General features: G+C 43.3%; 2 protein-coding genes across 7 annotated transcripts; one reads left to right on the top strand and one right to left on the bottom strand.

Moving 5' to 3' along the window:
• tfb1m (transcription factor B1, mitochondrial) lies at positions 1-27,681 on the top strand. Of its 6 annotated transcripts, none has more exons than XM_061842937.1 (9): positions 1-136; positions 231-383; positions 1,636-1,784; positions 2,308-2,459; positions 2,694-2,802; positions 3,257-3,408; positions 4,953-5,072; positions 25,873-26,000; positions 27,027-27,681. In XM_061842937.1, exons 2-9 carry the CDS (start codon positions 364-366, stop codon positions 27,280-27,282), a joined length of 1,086 nt encoding a protein of 361 aa, XP_061698921.1. In that variant the 5' UTR covers positions 1-136; positions 231-363; the 3' UTR covers positions 27,283-27,681. The 6 variants fall into 6 exon arrangements, with proteins under 6 accessions (XP_061698921.1, XP_061698926.1, XP_061698922.1 ...); XM_061842942.1 differs by lacking the exon at positions 27,027-27,681 and adding an exon at positions 26,076-26,356; XM_061842938.1 differs by lacking the exons at positions 25,873-26,000; positions 27,027-27,681 and adding an exon at positions 20,445-23,452.
• LOC133513246 (claudin-20) lies at positions 15,402-20,189 on the bottom strand. Its single transcript, XM_061843831.1, has 2 exons — positions 19,710-20,189; positions 15,402-19,158 (listed from the first exon to the last, which is right to left on the bottom strand). The coding sequence occupies exon 2, from the start codon at positions 19,034-19,036 to the stop codon at positions 18,311-18,313; it is 726 nt and encodes a 241-aa protein (XP_061699815.1). The 5' UTR covers positions 19,037-19,158; positions 19,710-20,189; the 3' UTR covers positions 15,402-18,310.
• Positions 27,682-27,927: the final 246 nt, after the last annotated feature.

Below are 27,927 nucleotides of genomic sequence, written 5' to 3'. Positions count from 1 at the left end.
CAGGGTTGTAAAGAGAGGGACCCGAGACCCAGGTGTTTGTTGAAGGAATAAATCCACTCGTGTGTGAAAATGCCGGCTTCCTGATACCTTTCTATTGCAGAACGAGCGCGCGTATTGTTGGATGAGTAGCAGTTGGGTAAGGTCACAAATTGGAGTCAGATTACTAACTTAAGTTTATGATGATTTAGAAATAAATTTCCTACTCTAACCTAGATGGCATGTCTTTTTAGAGGGGTCTTAAAATTGTGGATATAGTCAGTGTCTCTCAAGAGTTTTGTAAGTGAGTCCCAAGAACGAGGAGCTGCACGTCTGGACCCAAAAGAGAACGAATGGGGAGTACCAAGATGGAGGAAAAACATCGTTATGGGTGCGAATAGCAGAAAGTAAGGGTTTCAAAGTTGAGGAGAAGGAATTCTGATTACTGTATTAGTACAGTATTAATGTCAGAGTTTGTGCTTGAAAACTACACTCGGCAGCGTCCCGTCACTTACAAAGCTCCCTCTTCTGGCCATGAATTCTCAACACATAAACACAAACGACTGTTGAAGGGCAAGTTTTAAACCCCGCCTCCGCCCATTGATTGGTAGAATTTCCAAATCTCGCAATTTCATTGGGTAGTCTGACGTAATTGTCCTGACGAACGCGGAAATGCCCGGAAGAAAAGCGGCGCGGGTGAGACGCATGCTTTACGTTTCTACTTTACTTCGTTTCGTTGGTCGTGTAGTTTTTTTTCCAGTTTATTTGCACGCTGGCCTCAGTTTGTTGAATCCACGTTCTGCCACGCACTAGCATATTTATGCGCAACCTTTGCTAGCTCTTGCTGAACGAATGAGGAGTAAACATTAGCTCCTAATGCTAACGCCTGCTCGTGTCACAACTCGTAAATCATGACATTATAATATAGTTATGATCAACGTTAAGTATCTAGTTGGCGTCCATATGACCACTTTTTGAAATGAACGCAGGAGTGTCATCCACTTAATGTTTAAAAACTGTGACTAAATTATTTTATACCTCATCATAAAATAGATTCATAAATGCGTTTAAAACTTATTAGTCAAACATGTCAGTAAATAAAACAATTTTTGAAATGTGGTGGACGCTGTGTACTTTGATGTGGAAAGTACTCTACTGCCGTATTTAACTAGGCCACGAGATGGCGTACAAGGCCTTTCGGTGTAAATGCGTCATCTGAATTTCATCCAGTACAGCACAAATACAAGTTGGAGAAGCAATTTTGGGGGTGTTGATTGAACAAAGCATTGAATCAATGGCGTGGCTGAAATACATACAAGCAAAGTAAATCGAAACTTTGATAACCAAGGACTACATCAATGTTTCAATTGTTTTTGTAATACAGTTCTTAAACTAATGAGGCTTGGTGGACACCCTGATTAAAATTGCTCCACATGTTCTTGCTCAATTGTCCATTTTGACACAGAAGTGAGCTGCCTTCAAAGGTGCACATCTTAAATATTAATTAACCATTTAAGACTCATGGCAACATTCCTGTATCACGTCTCTATATAATAGTGTCCATTTGACCCCTGTTGCCTTTTCCAGACATTTATGACTCTCATGGTTTGTAATGCCGGGCATATTGTGGCTCATGTTTTTGTCTTTTGACTTCAATAGTGTATATTTAAACGGAATGGCTGCCTCCAGGAAGCTTGCATCTTTCCACTTGCCTCCTTTGCCCACCATCAGTGAACTGATCAAGCTGTACAACCTGCGGGCGGAGAAACAGCTATCCCAAAACTTTCTGTTGGATTTGAGGCTCACAGGTTGTTCATAGTGCCACACACACACACTCCCTCTCCTCTTCGCACTCTATCTGCATTGCACCAATACCTGCTACCTCCTATTCCTCATTATTTTGTCTACACCAGTGCACTTGACTGCACAGCTCCACATAGTCCTGTTTCCAGAATTAAAACAGACAGGCTTTCCTGTTTGGGTCAGGTTGAGGAGATCTCCTGCTAAAGGAATAAATAAATGAAAGCGAGTCATCAGCCCTTGTGGAGCTTAATATACTTCACTTATATGTAATGCACTGCAGGTCAGATGTGCTCTATTGTTATCGGGCAAGGTGACCGGTAGATTAATGCAGCTCCTCTTCATCACACATATATTGCTACATCGCACCCTATTTATCTAAATTTAGATGGGCAAGACTGATGAAGCCTTATGAATGGAGTGTGTCGTGTAATTTACATGACACACGACTCTTCTCCAAGCCTAAAATTTGTTATACACCGATTGCCTGCGCAAAGGCATTAACTTGATCATCCGTCTCTTCCTTTTCAGACAAACTAGTGCGGCAGGCAGGCAATTTGAACAATGCCCATGTATGTGAAGTGGGTCCCGGTCCTGGGGGCTTGACCCGCTCCATTCTGAATGCCGGAGCATCGGACCTACTTGTGGTGGAGAAAGATTCACGCTTCATCCCCGGATTAAAGGTAAATGAGAATCTTCACTCAAGATGGCTTAATGTCATTGCACCAACTTCTCAATGCCACTGGTTCATTTTGACAAAAAGCTTCAGCACTTCCTTGCATCTGCCCTTTCTAAACTGTTGATTTATCGTTATTTGCCTCATTAGCCACCTGGAGTGTGACTGATGAGACTGCGTCATGTTAATGAATGCGCTTTCATACTTCAAATTGGATGTTGTTCCAACTCTGTTTCCACAGCTGCTGTCTGAGGCGGCGCCGGGCAGGTTGAGGATTGTCCACGGTGACATTCTTACCTACAGAATGGACAGAGGATTCCCAGGAAGTGTCTCTCAGCCATGGGAGGACGGTGAGAATTTTTTTTACTAAACGAGTGTCTGGATTCGTTGTGTCAGAGGTTATTTTATCAATGAGTTGCATCCTTAATTCAAGTTTTATGAACTGTGATACACGAAATGTGTTCTTTGAAATTCTGCTGCCACGCCATGTACTCACGCCATGGCAATTTGAAGCAAAGGTGGTGAGCAAAGAAAGAAAGTTTGTTGTAGTTTGCTGCTCTTAACACAGGTCATTTCTATCCCATCTGGCCTGCTTCCATCAGCTGATGGTGGGCAAGATATACGGTCCACCTGGACTGGTCACCAATCAGTTGCAGGCGCTATATAAATGTAGCTAGCTGGTATGTCACCGTGCTGCGTTTCATGGTGTATTTTGGCAAAACTCCAAATTGTACATTTAACTTTCTTCTTTCTGCAATTTTTTTTTTTTTTCCAAATGTAACTTTTGATGTTTGTGTTCCATAGATCCACCAAACCTTCACATCATTGGCAACCTTCCCTTCAGTGTTTCTACTCCCCTCATCATCAGTTGGCTGGAGAACATGGCCAACAGGACCGGGCCTTTTGCATATGGACGCACCCGACTCACTCTTACCTTTCAGAAGGAGGTCGCAGAGGTGTGAGACTTACATTTTGTGCACAGTTTGTGTGTCTGGATTTTTAAACTCTGTTGAAGGAGGTTCGTCAGAATAAAAGTTGACATTTCCCATGTCGACATTTTTGGCCAAAAAAATCTCATTTTTTTTCAATATCTCAACCATTGTGGGAGGTGGAAGTCATAAGAGATGACTGATACAAAACCTTAATACAGGGGTGTCAAACTAATTTTTGTGGCGGGCCACATTGTCGTTATGGTTTCCATCATAGGGATGTTTTGGCTCTGAAAGCATCGAAATCTTTTGCCTCATCATCATATTTACACATGAAATTTATGAAATAGTTTTGGAATCTGAAATCAAGGGTAATGGATTTTTCAACTATTGTTGATATTTGCTAGCACAAAAATGCCTGCAATATCTCAATGTTATCATTTATGATATGACAATTTGAAATTTTGGTACAGATTTGAACAAAAATCACACATGATTTACCTCTGCGGGCCACATAAAATCATATGGCGGGCCGGATCTGGGCCCTGGGCCTTGATTTTGACACCTGTGCTCTAATACATTTTTTAATCTCTATCCTATATTGAAAAAAGTTGGAATGAATAGAATGGTTGCTAAACTCAGACACCTACAACAAATAATATTAATCATTTTTAATGAATCCTGATGTGAAAGATAACATGGCACATAACATACAAAAGAACAACACTGCATATGTTGCTAATATATATGGTAATGTACAAATATATCACAGAAAAGAGGCATTTGTAGTTGTTCATGAAATTAGCTTTGGAAGCAAAAGAATATCCAACTCGCTTATGTCACAATTGTATGTATATTGCACATGCGGAATCACAGAAACATCTAGAAATCACGTTGTTGTAGGGACTAGAAAGTGTATTGAGGCCTTGAAAAAAACTAGGAGTTGTTTGATTGCACTTCCTAATTGAGTGTCAGAGGCGGCCACTACAGATTCATATAAGTGCACATATCCTACTGTACAAGGCAGCGCTTGATACAGACCAGGGTGAATATAAGGACAAGTGTCTTTTTCAGGGATATTTATGCCCATTTATTTATTTATAACCTGTTAGCAAATTCCTCATTTGAGTTATTCTTACTTTTTATAATTGACTGTGATTGTGCATCTTGGATAAAAGATGTTTGACGTATTTGCATTGGCTGATCTTGCATTAAATGTGGATAGGCGTGGCCTGAGGATGTTCTAAAACAAGTACCAACATAATTATAAATCCCAGGTTTGTGCATCAAATGTTTGTAAGCGCTATGTAAGCACAGATGGTTAATGACGCCCAATAAGTCTTATAACTAAAATGAATGCAGCGCCAAAGCACAAAGCTATTGAGACAGTTTTTATGACTGACTAGAAACATTTATGAATTTCAGGCATGGAGTGTCGTTTACGTTCCTAAATATATTCTGGTAGTATGCCGACGACTAAGAATATTTGAATTAGCTCACTCTGTAACCATGGTTTACCAAAAAATGTATCAGTGAATACTAATTATTGTGGGGTTGTCTTTTGCAACCAGAGGTTAACAGCCAGCACAAAGAGCAAACATAGGAGTCGTCTGTCCATCATGGCTCAGTACCTCTGCACCGTACACCACCGTTTCACCATCTCTGGAAAGGCCTTCGTCCCCAAACCAGAGGTAGGACTTGATTTTTAGGTTCTCTCTGCATTCAGCACTGTGTCAAAGCAAGCACAAAATTGCTTCATATTTTGTTACCGAGGCAGTCTTTTTAATTTCTGTGGAGTCATTTGATTGCTGCCCCTTCAATAATTATCTTCTGATGTGTTTGCTTAAGCGGAGAAAATCCTCGCAGGCCTCCTCAGGGGGGTGTTACTCAAATAGCATTTGATCTTTCAGAACACATATTTCTTTATTTTTTTATTTTCCCAAAGTTTGCTGTTTATTTCTATCAGTTGTAAAATTGTTGCTCCAAGGCCATCAGTGGCAGATGGACGTCTTGTTAGTATTTCGTGCTTCTTCCTGGAGGCCAATTGTGAAACCTCAACAAGAAATCTGTGGCCTTCTTCATCTGTACCCATGTTCCCATCACAAGTCCCTTGTCATGTCCCCATCAACCCCCCCCCCCCCCCCCATCCTTGCTTCAAGGCTTCATTATGACTGTGTTGAATCACTTTTGTCTCAGTTCTGTCTTTGGACCATTTCTGGGATGTAATGATGCCTGGTGGGTATTTGAGATGTGGCACCCTTGCGCTGCGCCTCGTAATGAGGCCCGAATTCTTTTTTAGGCCCCATTTCTGCCGCGGTTTTTTAGCCCGTGTGTGGATGAGCGGAGGAAGAAAGACATTGGTGCTTATGTAACATGTGAATGCAAGATGTTTTTGCTTTATTTTCGGGGCCGGGATTTATAGTAAGACTAGAGGGCGTATTAAAGAAATAAAAACCCTGCTGGAAAGACTTGAAAATTAAAAATGTCAGAACTGGATATAGACAGCTGCATTGAGATATTTATTTTGAGATAATAGACGCAAGGCCTTAAAGACTCAAGGGCTTCCTTACAACCTGATACAAATGAAACCATGTTTCCTTAGTGCCTGAATTAAAGGATAGGTGTTAAGTTGATGTCAGGGATGGACTTTTGGTCCCTTGAAGATACTGTGGTACTTTAGGACGCACTATCGATAAATAATTCATTCCCTGTGAGGGGTAAAATGTGGTAGAGTGAATGGGACCAGGGCTGATTTTTCATTCTCTTTTGAAGAGATGGCTCACGATGATTATTTCATCACAGTCAGCTGCCACTCAACACGTTCCTTTTACTCTTTGTGTGTATATCTAACTGTGAATTAATAGGGATCAGCATGCTGTGCTGTATACACACACACACGCGCACACACACAAACCTTACATACATGATTTACAGAAGGATCACACTGCACTGCAGATGATTCAGTGCCTCCCACATGCCTACACGAGGCCATCTTTCCTCCTCTAAATGTTTTAATAGGCACTTGGTGGAAGTGATATCATTAGGAAATATGATGACAGGTTGATGAGCAGACCCCCTAGTGCTGCGCCCTATAAAAGATTGCGGAGGACTGAGTCTTTTAATGGTGGTATGTAAGCCCAGGACATATGAAATAAAGTTCTGGGACTCCAGGGCGTGATACCTACAGTGAAAATAGAGTTTGTCCTCCTTTTGAGCTTTCACAGCTTCCACTCATTTAGGGAATATTACTAATATGTTTGTTGGAGATTCCGTTCAGAAGAGCGCTGGTGAGGACAGAGGTCACAGTTGTTGGATGACAGCCTGGCCGACAATCTCTGTTGTAGTTCATCTAAAAGAGGTGTTTGATAAGGACTGGGTTGCAGTTCAGTTCTTCCACATCAAACTCATCCTGGCATGCCTGTACCCTGCTTGTGCATTTGGGCACAGTAATGCTGCAACAAAAAAAAGTTTGGAGAATGCATTATTTACCCATGAACATCAAATTGTGGTAGTCCAGTGCAACTGATTAATCCATGTGCAGTCTGTCAGTGAGATACATGGACAGTATTTTCAATTGTCCTCTTATGTAATGCCTCAGTAAAAAGCTTTGTAGTAAAGTATTTTTTTGTCAATAGTCTTCTCATTATATTTTTTGCCCAGTAAAATTTTAAAATGATCTCATAGGTTGCAGTGTGCTGGTTGCTTGACTGGAGGGAAACTTTTTTCCTTTGTATTAAATTGCAAATGTGTGCTATTTTGTCGAGGGAGGAAAACTATTAAACTCGTGCAATGGCTGAGCAGAATAGATATTTTAGGCAATGGAAATAATTTAGTCAGCCAAATTGGTTAAATAAAATGTTCTCTCATGAAAATGAATTGTTTTTAAAAGGTTTGCTGCAGGAAATATGCTGCCCTTGGTGTGTGTTGCTTGTAGAGGGGAGAAGTATGCAATATAACATTTCAGCTTACTCATGAGGATTACTTTTTAAAAAGTTAGAGTATATCCACTCTTCAATTCCTTGCATTTTCAACAAGACTTCAATCAAAGTAATCTATTTCAACTGGAATCTGCACAGAGTGGTTCCTTTTCAAGAGGTTTTTCCCGTATGTGGTTCAAGGGAGACATTTTAAATCTACAAAATGTCATACAAAAACCACAGAACAAAACTTCCGCTACTGAAATAATGATGATCTCCTCTCAAATTATTGTAAAATATGGGTCTTTTTTGTTTAACACAAATCTAATTTGTGTATGGTACTCACAGAAGCCATGCCTCTTGTATGAATTGCAAAAGGCAGATACACAGGTTTATTTATTGCACCTTCTGCCATCCAATGGGTGAGCATGGGATAGTTCTGTTTTTGATGCCAGAGATTGATAGAGAAATATTTTGCCATGAACAACTAATAATTTTTGGCCAAATTAAGTGAAATTGGATCGTTTCCCATGGCACCCATGATAAACTCATGGCACCCTAGGTGCCATAGCACTCTTGTTGGGGATCACTGATATGATGGAACCAAGGTGTTAAAATAATTACATTACAGACTATATGTTCATATCTCACCATGACCATGTAAAATAAAGCAAAACAAATTCAGTCTATCTAATAAGATTTCTACATGGCAAAGTTGCACTTTAAAAAAGAGACCATTTTGGTTTGTTCACTGCTTAAAAATATATTTAAATATATTTCCATGTTTTTATTGAATATACGTTTATATATATAGTGTGTGTGTTGTAACTGTGAATATAAGCAGGAAAAAAAATCACACGATGTATGTATAGCCAATTCTGCTGTTATAAAATACTAGTTTATTTCATTGAGTGTGCAAATGTTTTTTTTTTGCATACCACACACGCATTGCCAGTAAATCGGATCACTGGTCTAATTGTTAGTGTTATTGCTTTGCTTCTGAGGCTGTAGGCTCACCAATTGTGTTAATGAAGAGGGATTTGCTCAAATTGTTACACAAAAGTGATTTCTTTTTGTGTGCTCTTGGCATACCTAAACCTTAGTTTCATTGTTCTGCTGTCGGCCTTTGAGTTGCTGCTCTCCTTAGAAGGTATGTTGAATCATTTATACTGGCTGGAAGTAACTGTATTTAACTTACCTATACAATCCAACCCAAATAAGCTGTCTGGAAAAACTATCGTGCTTCCCTAATTGTGTGAAAATAATGGCTTTCGATCCTCACAGTTTCTCTCTGCTCCATTCTGTCGTCAGTGGCAATTCTGGGCCAGTAGCAGGTGTAACGCGATCCTTATGGCAATTGACTTTTTTGGAAGTGGATTGATGTTGTGCACTCGCACAAAAATAAGCAGTGCACCATTCTAGGACACAGTAAAAGGCGGGAGGAGGTGCCGTGGTGCTGGACAGTAATCAATGTATTAGGAAGGATTTGTCGAATCCATTTTGTATGAGTGACCGTTGTTGGCATTACTGACACAGCGCAATGTGTGATAGTCCGTCCTATTTTATTTGTCAGCGTTGTTTTCCTTACCCCCATCTGCTTTGTGTCTTATTGAGTGGCTGAGATTGTCCTTGAGGGTTTCAGAGAGTCAGGATTGGACGCTTTGATGGCGTTGTCCCTAGCGGCATACACTCGAGGCAGATCACACCTGAGCCCCGCGTGCTCCCACTTCCTACTTTTTTCTTTTTAGTCACACTCCTCTGGTACATTCCCACACAGCCCGATCTTTGGATCGCTTCAGTTCACTCTCTGGGTTCTGTGCTGGCCATTTGTGTATTTGTATCCACCTCTTTTTTTTTTCTTTTCTATTTCTTCCTTTTTTTTGCAACCATTTTAACTGTTATTACAAATGTAATAAAATGTCCTATGGGTGGCGACTGATTTTGCAATTTTCAACTTCACTGCTTTAAATATATCAATAAAGAACTGTTCACACTGAATTATAACTCGTGGCTTTTCAACGGCCCGTTTTGGCCAAGTGAAATGCATTAAACCCATAATTTTGAATTGCTTGTAATACAAGATTGACTCATACAAGTTGTGTCAATTGGGTTTCATTTCAGACTCAACACTTTGACTCAATTGTTGTTTTTAATGTTTTGGAGCAGATTGCATCATTTATCAGTTTTTGGGCAAGGGAGCAATGTCACGTAATATTCTCAGTTTCTGAGGCATTCGCAGGCATGCTTAACTCTAATGGACTAAATAAATGGTGCAATTCAGCCCTTAAGAGGTGGAGATACACTCTGCTGACCATGGAGAAGACGTCCATTTTAATTTAAGAAGCGGGAGTTACCTCTGCCAGCTGTAGTAAAATCCTATTATTTGCAGTATAATGAAAACAGTGAAACTAAGCATGTGTAAAATCGTCGTTGTTTTGAACTGGTGCATTGTCCACACTAACTGCAATTTGAAAGGTTTAAAAAAAACCTCATAACAAGAACTGCTGGTCGTTAAAAACCTAATGCAGTAATTAAAAAATTTAGATTGAAATTACAGTATAGCCTATGGGGCCATGATTTGCTAAAGGTATGCACGTGTAAAAAAAACTGGTGCACCCCTGGATTGTGATCGCTTACACAAAGAGATGTGGAAGCTGATCCACCAACTGGGTGGACCAAAGATGACATCTGCCAAATGAGTAATGTTGCCGTGCAGTTCATTTTGCGCATCCTGGAACCTGTATCAGCTAATTGATGAATTCAGCACACACAAAGTAATTGATTGAACTTGAGGTGAATTGTGAGATCTTATTTTGTGTCTTTAAATGCGTCCAGCAGTGTCAGCGTAGTACATTGAAAGGCAGCGAGGTCAGCTTTTCTACTTGTATAAACCTGGGGTTGCACTGGTACCACTTTTTTTCAGACAGAGCATAGCTACATGTACTTAGATTTGAGTACTCACCTACCATGTACCTGATAATGCCATTACATCTTGCAGTTATGATGAAAATGTATTTTTATCAAATATTGTTCAGAGGCACACAATGCAAACTTTTGTTCAACATCACATCCTCAAATCTGTTTTTTAAATGCAGTAAATAACTTACTGAATTCCTGGGATTTTAAAATCCAACGCCATTTTTTTTTCCCCATTGTTCTTAAAGGACCGTTTCACTTAAATACAGCCTGTAACAGAAGATATTGCAGTTACAAAAGAAAACCTTGAGCAGCATAACTGAAGTGATACCTCATCACACCATTGCTAACGTTTCTCGACGTGCCGCACTGCAGCATGTTGCCTGGCCCGTCATGACCTCCTCCATTTCTACTTCATGATGGGGGTGTGCGACTGGGTTGACCAGTGCCGAGCAGCACGGAGCAGAGCTCGAGAAAACTGGATGCTTGCCAGATGACACCGTGTTTCTAGAGCTCTCATATTGTAATTTGTGTTCGAAGGTATATGGCAGGCTGGTAGAGTGGCATGAGCGTCTAAATATCAGAGCATCCTGAGTGCATTTTTTTAAATGCCACAACAAAATTTATTGTGACTTTTGTGAGTTTCTGAATGACCATGACAAGGAGCCATGCCAAAATCACCTTTGGCAAAACTTCTTTTAACTTTGTATTTGGTTGCATCAGTTTCATTTTAACCAGCGGATTGTGTCAATTTGGTGTTATATAAACGGTAAGCCCGCACAGTGTCTCCACACTGTTTGTGTGTGCAATCTTTACTGCTGCTGTTTTTGTAATCATAGTAATTTCTCATTTATATTCTCGTCATGGGTCAAGAGGGACCCATCAAACTATCATTACCTTCCACATCCTGCCATCCAGATTCATCTCCACGGCATCTTTACATAGAAATGAGCTAATTGCCAAAGAATGGAGCTGTGTTCATGAGCAGAATGTATTTCAAAGTCCACTTCAGACTGTGATAAGTAGCCCTATAAGTCATGCAGTAGATGCTTCATCACATGCAACGTGCTTCTGTAAAGCTCCACAGTTCCCCAGCAAATAGATCATTTGGGAAAATTTTTAAATGCACACTGGGGGAAAGGTAGAACAAAAAGATGCTGGACAAACGGCTTGGTAACGGCACTTGGTAACTGTGTCACAGTTTGGGCTGTATTTTTCAAAAGCTGCGTTGCACTGCAAATGTGGCCTTGTTCTACCATTTTGTAGCTGGTACACTGCTACTATCATTCACAGCCACCCATAATTCCTTCTACACTATCCTTCTGTGTTAAAAAATGTGCTGCTACAAAGCACAGAGCGGATTTGTACAACTATTAGTCCATAATCATTTGAACATTACTGCCATATATGTTAAACCAAAATTTGTAAGCAGTTGCCTCCTGGCACTGTGATGCAAGTTGGAGGGTAATTGTGAGAAAACAGAACCAGGAAATCTTTCAAAGGCACAGGCGTTTTGTGTAATAAGGGTTAACACAGTAATTTGTAGTGTTAAGAAAAAATACAAATCATTGAACCTTTGGAAAAACTTGCTCAATTTGATTTTTTTTAATTCATTCGATTACATTTTAGATGAAATAAACATTTGCTCGTTACGAGTGTGTCAGGAAAATGACCGGCACAGTTAAGCCTTATTTACAGAATCAGCCAAAAGGCCGCTTCATTAGAAGATGGATCTGATTAGAGCGCGAGCCGTACCTCCAACAGATGGTTGTATGTCTGGGCCATCATCGGCCCGGTCTTGAGTAATGGTTGCAACGGATGGCTCAGTTCAGCTAACTGAGCCTCGCGGGAAGAAAGTCCTACAGATGTTGGCCTTGTACACAGTCATCAGCTAAGACCACAGGCCAGATGAGCTGAGCCGAAATTAAATTTGTTAATGCAGCATTGAACATCCATTAGTGCTCGTGACTGTCCAGGGAGGATGCAGATGTATGCACTGCTGTTATATATTGGTTCTCCTTTCGCCTATGCCTTTAGCTTGTGGTCCAAGTATCATCTCTCGAAATTCTGCATGGTATTTGGATGGTGAACTAATGTAGTGGCAAATGCAGTGATGGATACCTTTCCCATGACCTGACGTGGCCCAGCCCTGCCTTCAACAGCAAGAGCTCAAATTTATTCTGCGGGGCTGCACGGTTTTCTCACCTCCTACTGTGCAGAAGCTCCACGGCCACCGTAATTCATCCCAGCCTCCTCCTGTCTCGTAAAGCGGGTCAAACGTGGTATCAAGAGGATCGGGGAAAGTTATTTTCAGGGACCCGTGCCAACACATTAAAAGCCTGAGGTTTTGCTCTTGCTACAAGGTTAAAAAAAATATATATATATATGAATACCGTTCTCCTCCTCAAACAGAGGGAAGCATTTGGCAAAATTGTGCTTTCATGATGTATTTAAACAATTGATTTTCTGGACCACAGGTGTGCTGTTATCGTACGACTTGCTAACTACCGCTAAATACAGGCTGCAGATGTGGCGGTGGGGTCATATGTACTGTATGTTTGCACGAATGTAGCTACGTAACACGATATTTATGCCGGCATGAGGGAAACCTAATTTGCTATTTGGTTGCAGTTGTCACACCACAGCCAGACTGTGTTTGGAACCAGTGCTTTTCAGTTTGATGACTGTATTCATCCCTAAACAAAAAAAAAAATGCCAACGGGGACAAAAACCAACAAATTATCAGTTAAAACAAACTGAGTCTTAAAATATGTATTCTACTTTTTAGCTTCTTCCTGTCAGTCGACCAACTGCAGTGGTACAGTACCTGAAAGGTGAAGCCTACTGTCCATTTATGATGATGTCAACATACAGCATTGTTCTCTTTGTTGAAGTTATTATCCACATATTTCCTCCAAATAACGCAAGCCAACCTACTCTTGAAAAACGTGAAGGTCATCTGGATTTACCATTGCAAACTATACCTTTTTAAGGCAAACCTCTTAGTGGAAACTTGGCTAAAGTAAAGCAAATTTGTCTGCGCTCAATTTGAAGCCCAAGAGGATTTGCTAGTGCGTTTTTGTGCCCACACACAGAAAACGTAGCCAGCCTCACACTGCTAATAAGGTATGATAACAGCAGAAAGAAAAAAAAAACAATCTATAAGCTTTTAACTTGAATGTGCCTATTTAAACGTAATGTACTGTGATTTCACGATTTAGTCTTTGTGGAAACACCTGTGAAAGTGAATGTGTCAATTTTGTATTGTTCAGAAAACATTCACCAGCCTACATGTTGCTTCGGTACTATAATTAGAACACAGCTACAGAGATTTCTTTTCCCATTTAGCCTTGCCTGGCCACCAAATCCTCCCAACCTCACAGCTACCCCCCTGTATTAAACGGCCTCCTTTTGAACTGTCACAGTATTTTGTTTTCTTCCACGTTGTCCCTTTGTCATCCCCATGGTTTTTACTGCCTTCCTTAGCAGTTTACCGTGGCGGCAAGGTCGCTGCCATGGTTCCCCAGCTTTGCATGTGCGCCAGGGACACGAGTCGCTCCAAACAAAGGAAGGTCATACTCCTTCTCCCCCACCTCCACAAGCCTCTTTTTCAGCATCAATAAGAACATTATATCTCGAGTATGATCGTTCACAAGCATAACGGCTGTCCAAAACAGTGAGCGGCACTTAAGTTCAGTGACACACACGGGCCATTTACTGTAGTTTTCTATTGCATTTCGGCCATTGCACTGATGGAAAATGGACGAATGTCTCTCTCATCCCTGCCAGCCTGGATGCTGGACTGTGCTGTCTTTGCCTCATTATCGCCTACGGTTTCCATTTCTCCACATTCTCACAAAGGTCATTTGTAGATTAAGAAGGCAACTAAAGATATGTGCAAATGTGACGTGGTGGGGGAGGATGTTCAAAAAAAAGGCACCGTGTGAGATTAACCCCTGGTTGGAAGTGTCGCCCGCTCACCAACCCACTCGTCTAAGTTCATGCTTGGATCTGTCATTGTGGCAAGTCAAGGTGGGAGCCTTTGATGGAGAATGTAGGTTAAATACACTGAAGAGAAGCTCTTATTAGTGTGTTCCCAATAAGAGGAGTAGCTATTTAAGATCCACGCTAGTTGCATAACCACGAGGAGTGGGAGAATGTGAGAGAAGCGTGAATATTCCATGTTTGTTTCAGGAATTTCCTCTCTTTGATGCTGGTCAAAATCCAATCAGTTGTAAGAATGGGCCAACCCTGAATTTCTGTATTCTAAATGCTGCGTGTGAAACGGAAGACAGAGATTTCAGTGAAATAACATAATATTCACTCTCGGCATTCATATATGCTACTTGTATGGATAATGTTTCAGGTTTTGGTATTCATTTCACATCTCTGGATTGTTTCTGATTTTTATACCATAAATACTTACGTACATGGCTTACCTCCTGGTTCCCTATTAGGCAAATGATAGCATTCCAATGTCATATTCTGTTTTTTCTGAGTCAGAATTGAACCTGTCTACTAAAATAGTGAGACACTACAGTAACAGTTATCAAAAGATGTAGGGGGCTTATTATTTATTTTATTTTAATTTTCTCTTGACTTATGTTTTAATGAGATTTTATATTGAATGGTGCTTATTGCAGAATCTGTCATGTTTGCTGACATGTGCCCTGTAATTGACTGGTGACCAGTCCAGGGTGTTCCACACCTCTTGTCAGCTGGGTTACGCTACAGTAGTAGTTGAACTTGACCCAAGCATATTTTCTTCTTGCCATCTAATCGTGGTTTAAAATAATTTTGGAGTAAAAACACATTTATAAAATACTAATAAAGTGCTTTAATAATGCAGAATTAATCTCTCTCTACTTGTACCTATAATTCCATGGAAGGTTATTATTCATGCTGTCCTCCCAGTGAGGAAATGCTTGGGTGCGACATTCTGAGTAGAATTCCTTTTTCAAAACCCATTTGCACATGGCAATGTATTATGGATGCATACAGTACAGTCAAACCAATGCCGCCGCTCCCCAGGGTGCTGTGCTGTGTAAGAGCAGCTCGGTCGGCCGGCTGGGCTCAGCACGGTCTGTACCATCTCACATTCTGGCAATTTGGCAGGACGGGTGACTGCCGTCTTCATGCTTGTTCGCCAGACATGTAACATATACCCAGCAGGCGTGATGCTTTCATAAAATAGTTTTATTAGTAAAAAATAGAACTACTTGCACAAGCACATTGAGACAACCGTTTCAGAACTTGTGAGCTGCTCATCATCACAAATATGCTCTGGCAAAGTAAGAAGTGCTAAAGCATCCACAAAAATAAGCTGCAGTTTATCCAAAAAGATAAATTAATATATCGGTACAGTTTCTATGCACATAACTCTTTAAATTCTTCGGAGCACTTTGCACTCGGGCCATTTCTAAGCTAATGAAATTGCGTGCTGACATCAAGCTGCACAGACAAAAAAGAGGAACCTCTAGCTCGTAACTCCCTGCTGGAGCGGTCAGACGTCATTGCCTTTTTTTCCTCATCTAGAGTGCCACTTGTGTTGTGTTTGTACTGGTGCAGGGAGCTTGAAATGCTCAACCATTTGAAACAAACTACTCTCAAAATAGTAACACAAAAAAGGTGCATTGGAGTACTCTTCTTATAAAGAAGATATGGTATGATCATGGTGTTGTATCTTCTATAGGAACAACGTAAGGAAATCCCTCAGCATAATCACATTGATACTTGTGTACAGCTGCCACAAACCCTTCAATACTCCTGAATGAAAATATTTATTTAGAAAATTCCACTCTCATGTCCTCTCCACACTCGTGCTTAGCGAATCTCTCTGTGCTTTGGGAAATCAGGAATAAAGAGGATTTGTACTAACCCTCGAAAGCCGCCCTGGACTGCACACAAGCATCGAGTTGACTTCAGACTTAGTCTGGCAGAACAAATCCATAAAACATTCGCTAATGTACAATTGACGTACAAACAACACGTTAGAAAAATAAAGATAAAGGATTCCGAATAGTAATAAAATGTCATCATGAGACTACAGTATTTGGCACATTCTTGAAACGCAAAAACGTCAGTATTAGTTGATGACATGGCACATTCTTCGCGCTTTTGTTTATTGCATTGGTTCTGGTGCCTGGGCACTGAGTTATTGTCACTAGGCCAGCTCTGTTGGAGATGCTGGGACAAGATGGCGTAGAAATCTGGTCCCGGAGGGCTGCCAGGACTGGAGATCATGCCCACAGTTATGCCTTGTGGTGTGCCAGCGTCGGCCTGCAGGTGGCGAGCGTGGCTTAGCCATCTGCTCGCTCCACAGAAAGCTTAGAGTGTTTATGAGAGAGAAGGAGGGAACCGTGTGGTCCGATGCATCACTGCCAAAGCCTGTCTCAGTTATAATTCCAATGTTTCTGCACTCCTTCTTTAGAAAAGCGTACACGCACACTGGGACATGGATGTGTGAGAGTGCAACAGTGCCCCTGACATTTGAGGCGCTGAGCGTATGTAGACGTGTGTGTGTGTCGGGTCACGCTTTTAACACGCATCAGACTTCTGCCGTCAGCTATCACATCCATGTGACGAAAGCGGGACAGAGAAAGTGTGCGTGTGTGCATGTGTGTGGTTTGAGGCGGGGTGGCAATGGTGATAACAATGAAGTGGCTCCTATTTACGACATTGAGACCTTCCACAGGTGCAGCCTCGATGCTGACAAGCTTGGAAAACAAGTCACATATGGAGAATGACTCAAACGTTTTTTTTTAGCTGCCCGCCATATAGTGCGCCAGTCGAACAAGACTTCACATTTGCCTCTATGCCTCTCTTGCCACTAAATGTGTCTGGGCAAAAAAAAAATAATAATAAATGGCTAAACAATTAAACATGGATGCTGCCTCTTCTCACTGGCTAATAAAGGGGATTAGACTAAGTCGTGTACACAGAGGCTCTGATTGAAGCTTATGGAACAATGGGACGAAGCAGGGAAAAAAAAGCTGTCCTACCACAAACAAATCACTTGGCTGACAAGCACCAGCCCTCAGACAATAATTTGGTTTCCATGGTAGCATGGAGGAGGATGGTAGGGGTGAAAACAGATGCAAAAAGCAGCATGTGTGTGTGTCTTTACTGTGTCTGTAAGGACACACACAAGTATGTGAAGGAGTGGGGGAGTGCATGTGTAATAGGGCGCTCATGTGTGTTTGTGTTTGTGTGTGTGTGTGTGTGTGTGTGTGTGTCCCAGCAATGGTTACATGGGCCAAAATTGACAGCTTAGTGACGGGGTGTTTTCAGGGGGCAATAAGAAAACGACCCCACTCCCACATGGTCCACTCATGCATTCATTTTTCTCCATCTCTCTCAAATTTCCACCTGCCAAGAGGAGGAGATCAGGCATCTGTTTGTGTGAATTTGCTCAAATCCTGCCCAGCAGCCCACATCTCCTCCTCTTTGAACACTTTCCGCACGCTAATGTCTCTACAGCTTTTTCAGGCACAGGCATATTGTGTGGCTATGTCTCAGACTTCTAACGAACATCCCACTGTATTAAAACACAAGACAGGCGCCACACAGAGCATGCTTAGCGGCAAGACATCAAAGTCACTGGAACAGCAAACAAAAATATGGCCATTTATGTAAGGATGTCCACCTACTGCGTTTGTTGTCAATTGAGAGAGCCCCAAAAGATTGTAAATAGCAGCTAAGTGATTGCTTTTTTTCTCTTTCGATTCAAACCCTGGGCGGGGGGAGGGGGGATCCTTCCTATTTGCTTAATCCACTCCCCAAGGAACCCTCTCAGTGATTTACTGATGAAGGATGTCTTGCTTTTGCTTAGCGACTCCCTTCAATTGTGCAGCACCTCATCTGTGCTCCTGACGCCTTCCGTCTGTTTGTTCCAAGGTGCAGCTCAGGGATTACCTCCGCTGCTTGTGCTTGCAAAACAGAAGAAAGACAGGCGCAAGACACAAAAGCAGGAGATACTTACTTCCCCTCTCATATTTTCCCACCTGTGTGGAGCACAGCCTACTCATAAATCATAAACCGTGATCGTCCACTCCTCCCCCTCTCCTGTAAGCTTGCGGATACGCAACCCTGCCTTCCTACACATAGTCCTGCAGGCTGTAGCCCGTCTTATTGTCTAGTGGGGAAAGAGAACAATACTGGTGCTGGAGCTCCTGTTGTTGGAGCAGCTGTTGCTGCTGTTGCTGCAGTAGCAATTTGTCAGGCGGGGGGAGCAGGACCAGGTCCTGGGGGCCGTGCCTCTTCCCCGAGCAGGACATGCAGAAGATGGAGCCCCCCATCAGGAGGAACCCGGCGGAAACGAAAGCCACGTACACAGCACCCCCGGGTTCGAACTTATTGCTCTCGGGCACAGTTGAGTCCAAGAAGTTGGTGATGACCTCATTGGTAAACCAGGAAGCAGGCACCAGACACAGAAATCCAGCTGCAACGAAACAACCGCCGCTGGCGATGGCCGCATGCTGCTTGGAACGCCGGCCCCCTCCCCAGCGTGTGCACTTCAGTCCCAGGGATGCCAGGCAGAGGCCCATGGCTGCCAGTACGCAGCACAAGACCATGGTGGTGCGCGCAGTCTGCAGGTACGCGGGAAGTGAAAGCACGGAATATTTCAGCGTGCAGCTGAACATTCCCGTGCTGTACCATGTGCAGTCCATCCACAGTCCCTGCATCTGGGAGATAGCCGTGATGATGTTGGAGCCCACGTCGGCGCTCACCTTCCAGTTGGGCAGCAGAGTGGCCACCATGGCACCCATGATGCCCAGCAGCGCCAGCACAAATCCAAATATCTGCATGCCCGTGGACGCCATGCTACTTCCACGTCCTCGCCAGGTAGCATTCGCTGACCGGCGACCACCGGCGCCGTGCCTCTCCCCTCCCTCGGACGCCAAACCCTTGCTTCTTCAGCTCCTCGGCTGCAGCTCCAACTGGTCTGGAGGAGGGACAGACAAATGAGAGAAGGGACAGAGTGGCTGCCTTCGCACTGCCTCCTCTCTCCCCTCATTCAGCTCGTACAGACGCACTTTAGTGGCTGGAAACAAAAGACAAGCAATAAGAGCTGACTGTGCCTGACCCTAGGTAAGCAACAGAAAGGAATCTATTGTGCATGTGTGCATCTTCTATCTCCTCTCCTCTCCTCTCCTCTCCTGTGCCTTACACAGTGGTGATACTGGAGAGGGAAACATGACTTTGTGTTATTTGCAATGCTCAGTGGCTATGGAGAGTTAAAGCTGCAGTGCCGCTTACCTTAATACTCATTAAATGTCTTTATTCCACTGAGATTTGAGTACTTTTTACCAGCAGTCAGTTTTTAAAACCGAAAAAAGCACTCCGTTCGCATAAGTAATGTAACAATAAATACACAAGTCATCCGTAACTTTCTTAGTCTACTAATTCCGGCATAAAATCTTTTTTTAGTCAAACTAGGTTAATTGTCTCGTGTCCCAAATGGGGGAGTAATCGGTTTCTTTTGTTGCGTCTTACCCTGGATACTGCTGCAGCGCTGCCGCTGACGCGTCACGTTGTTTGCAATGATTCCGGTAAACACACATACACGCGTTGCACGCTGAATGACGACAGGAAGTCGAGGAAGGGACGCCGTGGACAATTTAGCCCGGACCGCAGCTCCGTTCGAGACGTCCATCTCCTTAGCAACAGCGGAGGAGAGCACACCCCAGCCCGACGGACCACACAGGATGGACCGAAGCCTGCTGGGGGGGAAGAGCCAAGGTGCTCTGGCGCTCTCTCTATTCTCGATCGCCCCCACCCCACAAGCCCGCCCTCTCTCCTCTCTCTCCTGCCCGGTGTGTGCGTGCGTGCGTCTGTCAGTGGGAAGTGTGTCCGTGCAGCTTGTCAACATCTCTCAATCAAACACACACGTGCGAGAACTTAGTCCACAAGTTTGACATTTTCCAAAATGTAATCCCTCACTGATAAGTTATCCATATCTTTAGTGAGTTGAAATATTACAATTAATGACACACACGCCTTTATCTTCTTTGCTACGCCTGAACTATAAAACTATTGTACATGTGTATTGAAGGCTAAATGGTGTGTATTTAAATAAAACTTGTTTATTTTCATTGCGGTGTATCGGAAACTCCGAAGCAGATTGAAACAAACCTACCTTAGGGAATCATGTAGATCAGGGATCAGTTAGTGGGGGACTTAACCTCGCAGACTCTGCCCGATACAGCTCTGATTATCTCTTTTTTTCAGTGGAGGCCATACAACAGGGGAGCGTGTGACAAGAACGTTCTGCCGTTCCTGAATGACAAAGAGGCCAAATTGAGAGCGCACACCAACATGACCGATCGACCGATACAATTCAGCACGCAAACGTGTTGTGTTGGTATTGTGCTTCATTGCCGTATCAGCACAAGCAGTTCTGCAACACCTCCAAAGCTGCAGGCGCTGACCATTGCAAGTGGCATCTATTCCTTTCAGATCAGCTGCTCGCAGTTGCTCTGCACATCTATCGATCTGTTTTTTTTGCATGGCCCAATCCTCTCTTCAGTTCCCCTGAAGAGACTAAATATTCAATCTGAATTATATTACTTAGATGGTTCAAATCACATTCCTTCAAATATGTTGCGTTAGTTCTGTCCTACCGCAGCTCCCGGAAAAAGAATCTTTCCACTTTTCTGCAGACGCAGTCGTATGTGACCTGTCTCCTTGGAAGTGATGAGAGCCTAAGTGCTGATTCTGGTGTTGCTCTCCGGGGAATTTGATAAATAAATAAATAGCTCTGAAAAGGAAGGTGGGTGAAGGTGCAAAGAGCGAAGCAGCAAAATGCAGTTAACATACAGTGGAGTAGTGCAGATGTGTGACTTCGATGTGTGAAGATTTCACAGGCTATTAAAAGCATGGTCTCCCCAACCTGCCCCTTCTTTATCACCTCACAGCAAATCCCTCCATCCCAGTCTTCCCGCAGCGCAGCCTGACCAGTTGTATGACCCGCGTGTGCGTCTTTTGTCGTTCAATTAGCATTCCTCTCCTTTCTGCAGCCCCTTGTGTAATTGGTTCCCATGCTCGTTTTAGAATGGCCGTTCGTCCGCAGCTGAGGTGCAAAGGTGTTACGTGAAAGCGCTTACGTCGCTGTCAGCGCCGCCTGCGCCAGGCCTGGCACGGCCTGTGCCCAGCGTGAAGCGCTTCATAAATGGGATTCTGACATTTTGCCGGTTGAAGTTGCACACCTCAACTGGCCATGGAAAGTAGTTACCTGTGATGAACAACTTTGGACAGATTTTGCGAACTTGTATGGGGACGGCAGTTCTCAAAGGAGCCGATTCGGCCTGCCGTCCTCTTGCACGCCCTGGGCCATTCGGTGGGAACTACGCTGGGCTGCCTGCTCAGGAAGCCAAAGCCCTTCCTCTGGAAAGCCCTCGAGCAACATCAGACTTGTATAATAGGCTGCCGTCTCTGGTTGAGAGGCTGCCTTTTTTGTGCTTACGTGGGGGTGTTCTTCTCAAGGTGTCCTCATGATTAATGTAAGTCTTCGTTTTTGGTTGCAACATCCCGGTGAGCCGTTCTCCCACGTATTCTCTCCCGGCTTCCTGTAAATAGCTTCCCAGCTTTTCCTTCCTCTTTGCTTTTCCTCATTATGTAAGCGCAATTGTTGGTGGGACAGCTTCCAAGGTGCCTTGCGCCCCCGGGCCTCTCCCATCGCATTTCCGTTCGACGGACGTGACAAATTACAGCTCGCTCACTCACCCCTGGGTGAAATGTCGTCGTGATGCAGGTGGGAACGGGAGGCGGAGCCAGAGAACAAAAGAGCAAAGCGGTAATAGAGAATTGAACGGAGGAAAGGTCAAACGCGTGAAATGTGGAAAAGTATGTCTATGTGGATATTGGACTTTTCAAGTAGGTCAGAAAAAAAGTTGTTGCTTTTCCAGCAAATCTTTCTATGCACCATATTGCATTTGTAATGTGATGCACCAGCCAAAATGTACACACCGGCTGAAGTGTGAATGCTCCACACGCACACCAGAGTTGACGTGATCCACATTGCACCGCAGTTTTCAGAATCATTGCTTTAGCATCGATTCCTACACAACAAACTCGTTTTGATGAGTCACTTGTTTTTGCCTACAAATGATAATTGCTTTTACGCGATTTCAATGTTTTTTTTTTTTGCCTGTGGGGAAAAAGGAGTGTAAGCATGTCGGTAGCACCTGAAGTTTCAGGCCAGGTGCTGGCATTTGATTTACTGTAGAGTTTCCTTGCATGCTGAGGTTATGAGGGGAGGATTAATGGTGGGGCGCAATATATATTACACGGGGCTACCTAGTGAAGCTGTGCAGCAAGGCCAGCCATAAATCATCATGGCAAAGTGACATGGACAAGCTGATGGCTGAAATGCCGCCCTACGTATAGTCCCGATATCCACTTTTCGCTGCGCTCTTCTCTTAAATCATGGAATATGGAATATAAATGGCCCAATTATTCCAGAAGAGGGTGGAATTAAAGTCATGCGTTTTTATTGCTTCCGCGGAACAGATGGTGGTGTGATTTTGATATTCAGTATATGCTGGCGACAAATCCCTCGTGTGTGCACGACAGGTGGAAAAATTGATTCCGATAAGGTTGCTGTTCTGAGCCGTGCGCCGGGTCAGCATTGCAGACATCTGCTGCTCATCCTTTTGTCTTGAAAATGCATTTTCCAAACGTAAACTTGGCGGGGGAAAGAGATGTTGACAAACAAAGGTAACGTGATGTGGCAGACAAGATTTTGCATGAAAGAAAGCCATTTTGGAGCTTTCTCCACACATGCATCGTCCCATTATTGCACTTCACGGTGCAGTGAGGCTCCACAGGCCCGTTTGCAGATGTCATAAGAGATAGTCCTGTGGTTTACCAGCACAGCTAAATGCAGCCACAATTGTTTACTTGAAAATCTAAACATCTTAATAGGAGCCGCTCACGAGTCCTTGGACCACTTTCTTTCCCTCACTTAATTCCTATCGTCTCTCCAGCAATGCAAAGGCCGGCTAAGAGCGGATGAGTCACCAAAGTCCAAGAATACAAGCTTGAAGGGTGCACGAGTTGATCATTTGCGTGACTAGTGGCGGAATAAACGCAGCTCTCTGCAAGTTCCTTCCAATCCAGGACCACTAAGTTATGGATGTTGTTCTCTAATGGATCTTTCCAAAGCACCCAAAAGCCCTTAAAGGGAATGAAATGTATTATGATGATGATGATGAGTAATACCACTGATGTCTGTGATGTGTATGCGCTTAGCCAGAACGCAGCCACTGGACCGACTAGTGCTAAGCTCCTCTGTGCCCGGCCTTGCCAGGCCATTGGTTCTCTCTCTCTCTCTCTCTCACACACACACACACACACACACACACACACACACACGCAGATTGTATGCTCACGCCACCCCCATTAAGCTATAACATTCATGTCAAATACTGTTTACAAAGGACCACTAAATGCCCAGATGTGGGATTATGAAATTGTCTTCCGATGTTCCGTGTGATTCCATTCTGGTTTTGGGAAGATGAAGGAAGATGATCCTCTAGAGGAAAACAAGCGATCGGGGACAGAGGGGGGCGGGTGTTAGCGGCGAGCGTGTGCACTTGCTTGTTGGTTAAAGTGAGAGCTCCTAAAGCAACTCTGCCGACCGAGTCTGTCACGACTTCTTCAACGGCGTGTCACGTCAGCTTAGGGCTGACACGGGAAGGATGGGGGGGCAGCACCTCCACAAGTCGTCATGCGCCGGCAACAGTGAGGACCACATGCGCAGGGAGCTCCACAATTACACACTCCTTGACACCAAGATAAATCACTCGAAAACTTTTTTTCGACCATTAACATGGCCTATCATAACTTGTAAACCTCTGTTGCATTAAAAACAAAAATGTCAGAGTGGGAACGCAAGAGTAAATGATTGAAACTACTTGAGATGGGACTGTGTTCAGAATTAAGACTTGAACCATCACAAAATGGCTGACGTGTGGGAAAGGATGCATTGAAACCAAGATTTTTCATGCAAACCCAGCACTTAATATTTAATATTTAAGGTTTCACTGATCCCGCTTGGGAATGGGGGGTTGGGGGGAGGGGGATCCATGGCACACTGGGTGGCGCATTGACACACTCGTGTTATGATTGATCTGAAATAGGCTTTACACAAGCACACGCCGGATCAGCGAGTTGAAACGAGATGATCACCGATCTGATCACAAGATGGAGCAATGAGTCTATTCAGATAATCTGTTCATTCACTGTATATACTTGTGTACTTATTTGTTAAAAAAAAAAAAAATATATATATATATATATGTGTGTAGAATAAATGAACAAATTCTTTGCACATATCTTTATACCAGTGAGGCATAGTGACATAGAGAACATAGGTACGTAAATTCAGCAATTCATGTGACATTTTTGTTTGTTGGTATGCTGTGAGATGTGTCAATTGTAGTACCGCTATGTGCCTTGACTTCAAAAATGTTGGAATTCACTGCTCTGGTCAAGTCATCTGTTCAATACAACAGCAGCATGTTTACACACACACCCATGAGTGCTAGCACTAGCTTGCTAGGCTATGTAACGTTTTGTCGATGGCTTGCGAGCCGTATCACAAAAATATGTGAACATATCTCAAGCAAGCCTTACTCGAAGTTTTCTCCTGTCCTGACCACCAACACCCCCAACATTTTCATCTTATAATACAATCGGCGCATTCCACTCACGCTTTCATGCCCACAGGAACGAGTGTATTTGGTCACATTTGAATTGACAGGATAAAGCCCAATGATCATGAAAAAAGGGACGCGGTGGTATCGGAGTACGAGGTTTTATTGCAATTGTCAAAGAGCTAATTTTTCTTGCAGTCTGAGCCGCACATTATGCATCATCTCTCTCAACTGTCTTGTCGCTCCCATTTTACAGATACTGTACTGTATATAACTTTATTGTCTGTCAGATATTTAGAGTTCTACATCAAAAGACAAGAGAGAATGCTAAATATAAACTTGCTGTTGTATTCAAATATCCCGGGCACGATGGTGACGTGGAGTAAATGTCTTTTGCGGACATAGATGGGATCGGTGAATTATGACAATAAACCGATCAGCATAAAATGCTAATGATCGCACAATACCGATCTCACTAATCAAATTAGCGTCAAGTTTAATCCGAATGCTTCTCTTTGTCCTTTTTTATTAAGAAAAATCACCTTACACGAAATAAATCAGCTTAATGTTGTGTTGTATGCAGAAGCGATATCAGAGTTGTGAGGGGAAAGGTCAGTGGGGTCAAGGGAGGATCTAAACGTGTCAAGAAAATCCAAATGTATAATTTTTTTTTTTTTTTTACACTTCGGTCACAAACAGGCATACAATGTACGACGGCTTCGGAGTGACATTTAACAACATTTACATTATAAAATAATGACATAAAAGAAGAGGTGAGTCAGCCTTTAAAGGTGAACAAAAAAATGATGCCACAGCAAAGACAGCTCAGTGTTTGGTCTGTGGTGTTACTATGACAACTCCGCTGCCGCATCATCGTTTTCCTCTCTTTAGTCCAGCAACCTTTCTTTCTCCACTATCGTGTATTTCACACCCCAAACGCCTTCTTGCAATTCTTTCCCAAAGTCAGCTTTACATTCTCTGCTGTCTTTGTGTGCTCATAGGTGGACGTCGGAGTTGTGCACTTCACCCCTCTGGTTCAACCTCTCATCCAGCAGCCCTTCAAACTAGTGGAGAAAATCGTCAGGAATGTTTTCCAGTTCCGCAGGAAGTACTGCCACCGAGGAATTGGGTGAGTACTGATGTCATGGTGTTATCTGACTGTGGTGTTTCACACCTTGTCGGTAATTCGTCCCGTGCACTTTAGAAGATTCCCTAACGGAACTTGACCAAAAAATGTGAGCTTCAAAAGCAAAAGGAGCGCACAGACGCGCTCACGTGCACGGCCCAGCCTCCCCCGTGCTTGTGAGAAGCCCAGAAATCAACACCGCGCCGGCTACGGGAATGAGAGTAGCAATTATTAGTCACCGAGGTGGCATAGCAACGACGAGGCTGCGGATTTGATGGAATATTCGACATGTTGGCGGGAGCAGCGCACGACTGGCGATTGTGCGGCCATGCCTATTGACTACTCGGGATGGACCTATTGAATAATTAATTAAATAAACAATGAGGAAAAAATATATATATAAATATATAATGGGAATGTCTCAATGAGTGAGCGTGATTGGATGAATCCAGTTCAAACCACGCAGGCTTACTGCCGCCCACCACCGATAAAACGCCCACAGGAGGGATTCGCGCGAATCTAAGGACAGTCTATCCGGATGGCTACACTGAAACGCATCGACAAAAGCACAATTCACTGCGTGCTTTGGAGAGTGATAAAGCATTACCCATGGCTACGTTGGGACGCAGATTGGACGGTGCGTAGGGATAAGTGTGGCAGCCGTGAAGAGTGTCCCAGAATGGTGCTGAACTGAAATGGCGAACAGAAAACCTGCTTCCCAGGCAGCTATTTTGCAACGCCAAGTGAAATTCTTACAAAAGTGCAAAGCATAAGATGTCACGGTGGCCTCGAATGATACCCGGAATGAAAGACGGAAAAAATAAATAGTTCTGACTACCTGCGGCATATGGTTCCACCATTGTCTGAGAATTAATGCGCTGCAGGTCAAAAGTGCAAAAGGTGAACAATAAGCTCTTTGCACGATTTCAAATAATTGAGCACATTTCTAATAATTGGTGAGTCTTCCTTCTATTTAAGCATTAATCATGAATAATCAAAGCCGCTCCTCTCGATTCTTCCTCCTCCCAGAATGTTGTTCCCTGAGGCGTGTCGGGACGCCCTCACAGAGGAGCTGATGTGCAAGGCAGATGTGGAGCCCACCCTGCGCCCCACCGAACTCACCATCCCCCACTTTAAGGCGCTGGCGGACGTCTACGCTCACATGTGCAGCCGGGAGCCCCATCTGCTCGGCTACGACTTCCGACAAGAGCTCCGGCTGAAACACCTCGCCAAGCGGAGAGGGGATGCGGACGAACATGCCGGAGGCGATGCCACCGAGCCCTGAGCAACCAAACTGAACATGACAAAGACCAGAAAGCAAAACCTAGCTCTGCTCTTATAGTCTTGACATTTCCATCTGGCAGCCTGCATTTTTGATGCTTTTTTTTCATGCATCCAAGACCACCAACTGCTTATTGGAAGATAAGACATTAGCAGGAATTGAGCAGAGGTTAAAGGTTTGTAGATGTTCATCACACACAAAGTGAGTGCTCCTGTCACATTTTTCAATGTATTTAATTGTATCTTTTTGTGGAACAACACACAGGAAATGGTGCTTTGCGCCAATGTAAAGCAGTGAGAGTAATTGTGTAAATTTACTTGGCATTCATAATAAAGTCTGAACCACTGGCAAGAAGAGTAGACCGGAAGCAAAAATGTCCAAAGTGTCATTATGTTTTGAATCAGTTCCAGCAGGCTTGTATATTGGGATGGAAAAACAATGAGCAGATTGAGCAGTGTTAACACCTGGCTGATGTTAACTGAAGTGTATTTTTGGTGTAAACAACATGGCTGAAGCATATCCAGGTCATTAGTTTTGTTTTACAGTGTTTTGCTGTCACTTGGCAGGAGGACAACAGATCACACATATGAACGTGTGCTGGGTGGAGAAGTCATCTTTGGTCAAAACAAGTCAACTTGGGAGAATTGT

The sequence above is a fragment of the Syngnathoides biaculeatus genome, chromosome 15, assembly GCF_019802595.1.
Source record: "Syngnathoides biaculeatus isolate LvHL_M chromosome 15, ASM1980259v1, whole genome shotgun sequence".
Lineage (NCBI taxonomy): Eukaryota > Metazoa > Chordata > Actinopteri > Syngnathiformes > Syngnathidae > Syngnathoides > Syngnathoides biaculeatus.
Note: the sequence above shows the minus strand (reverse complement) of the source record. Positions and strands in the feature narration are given on the sequence as shown.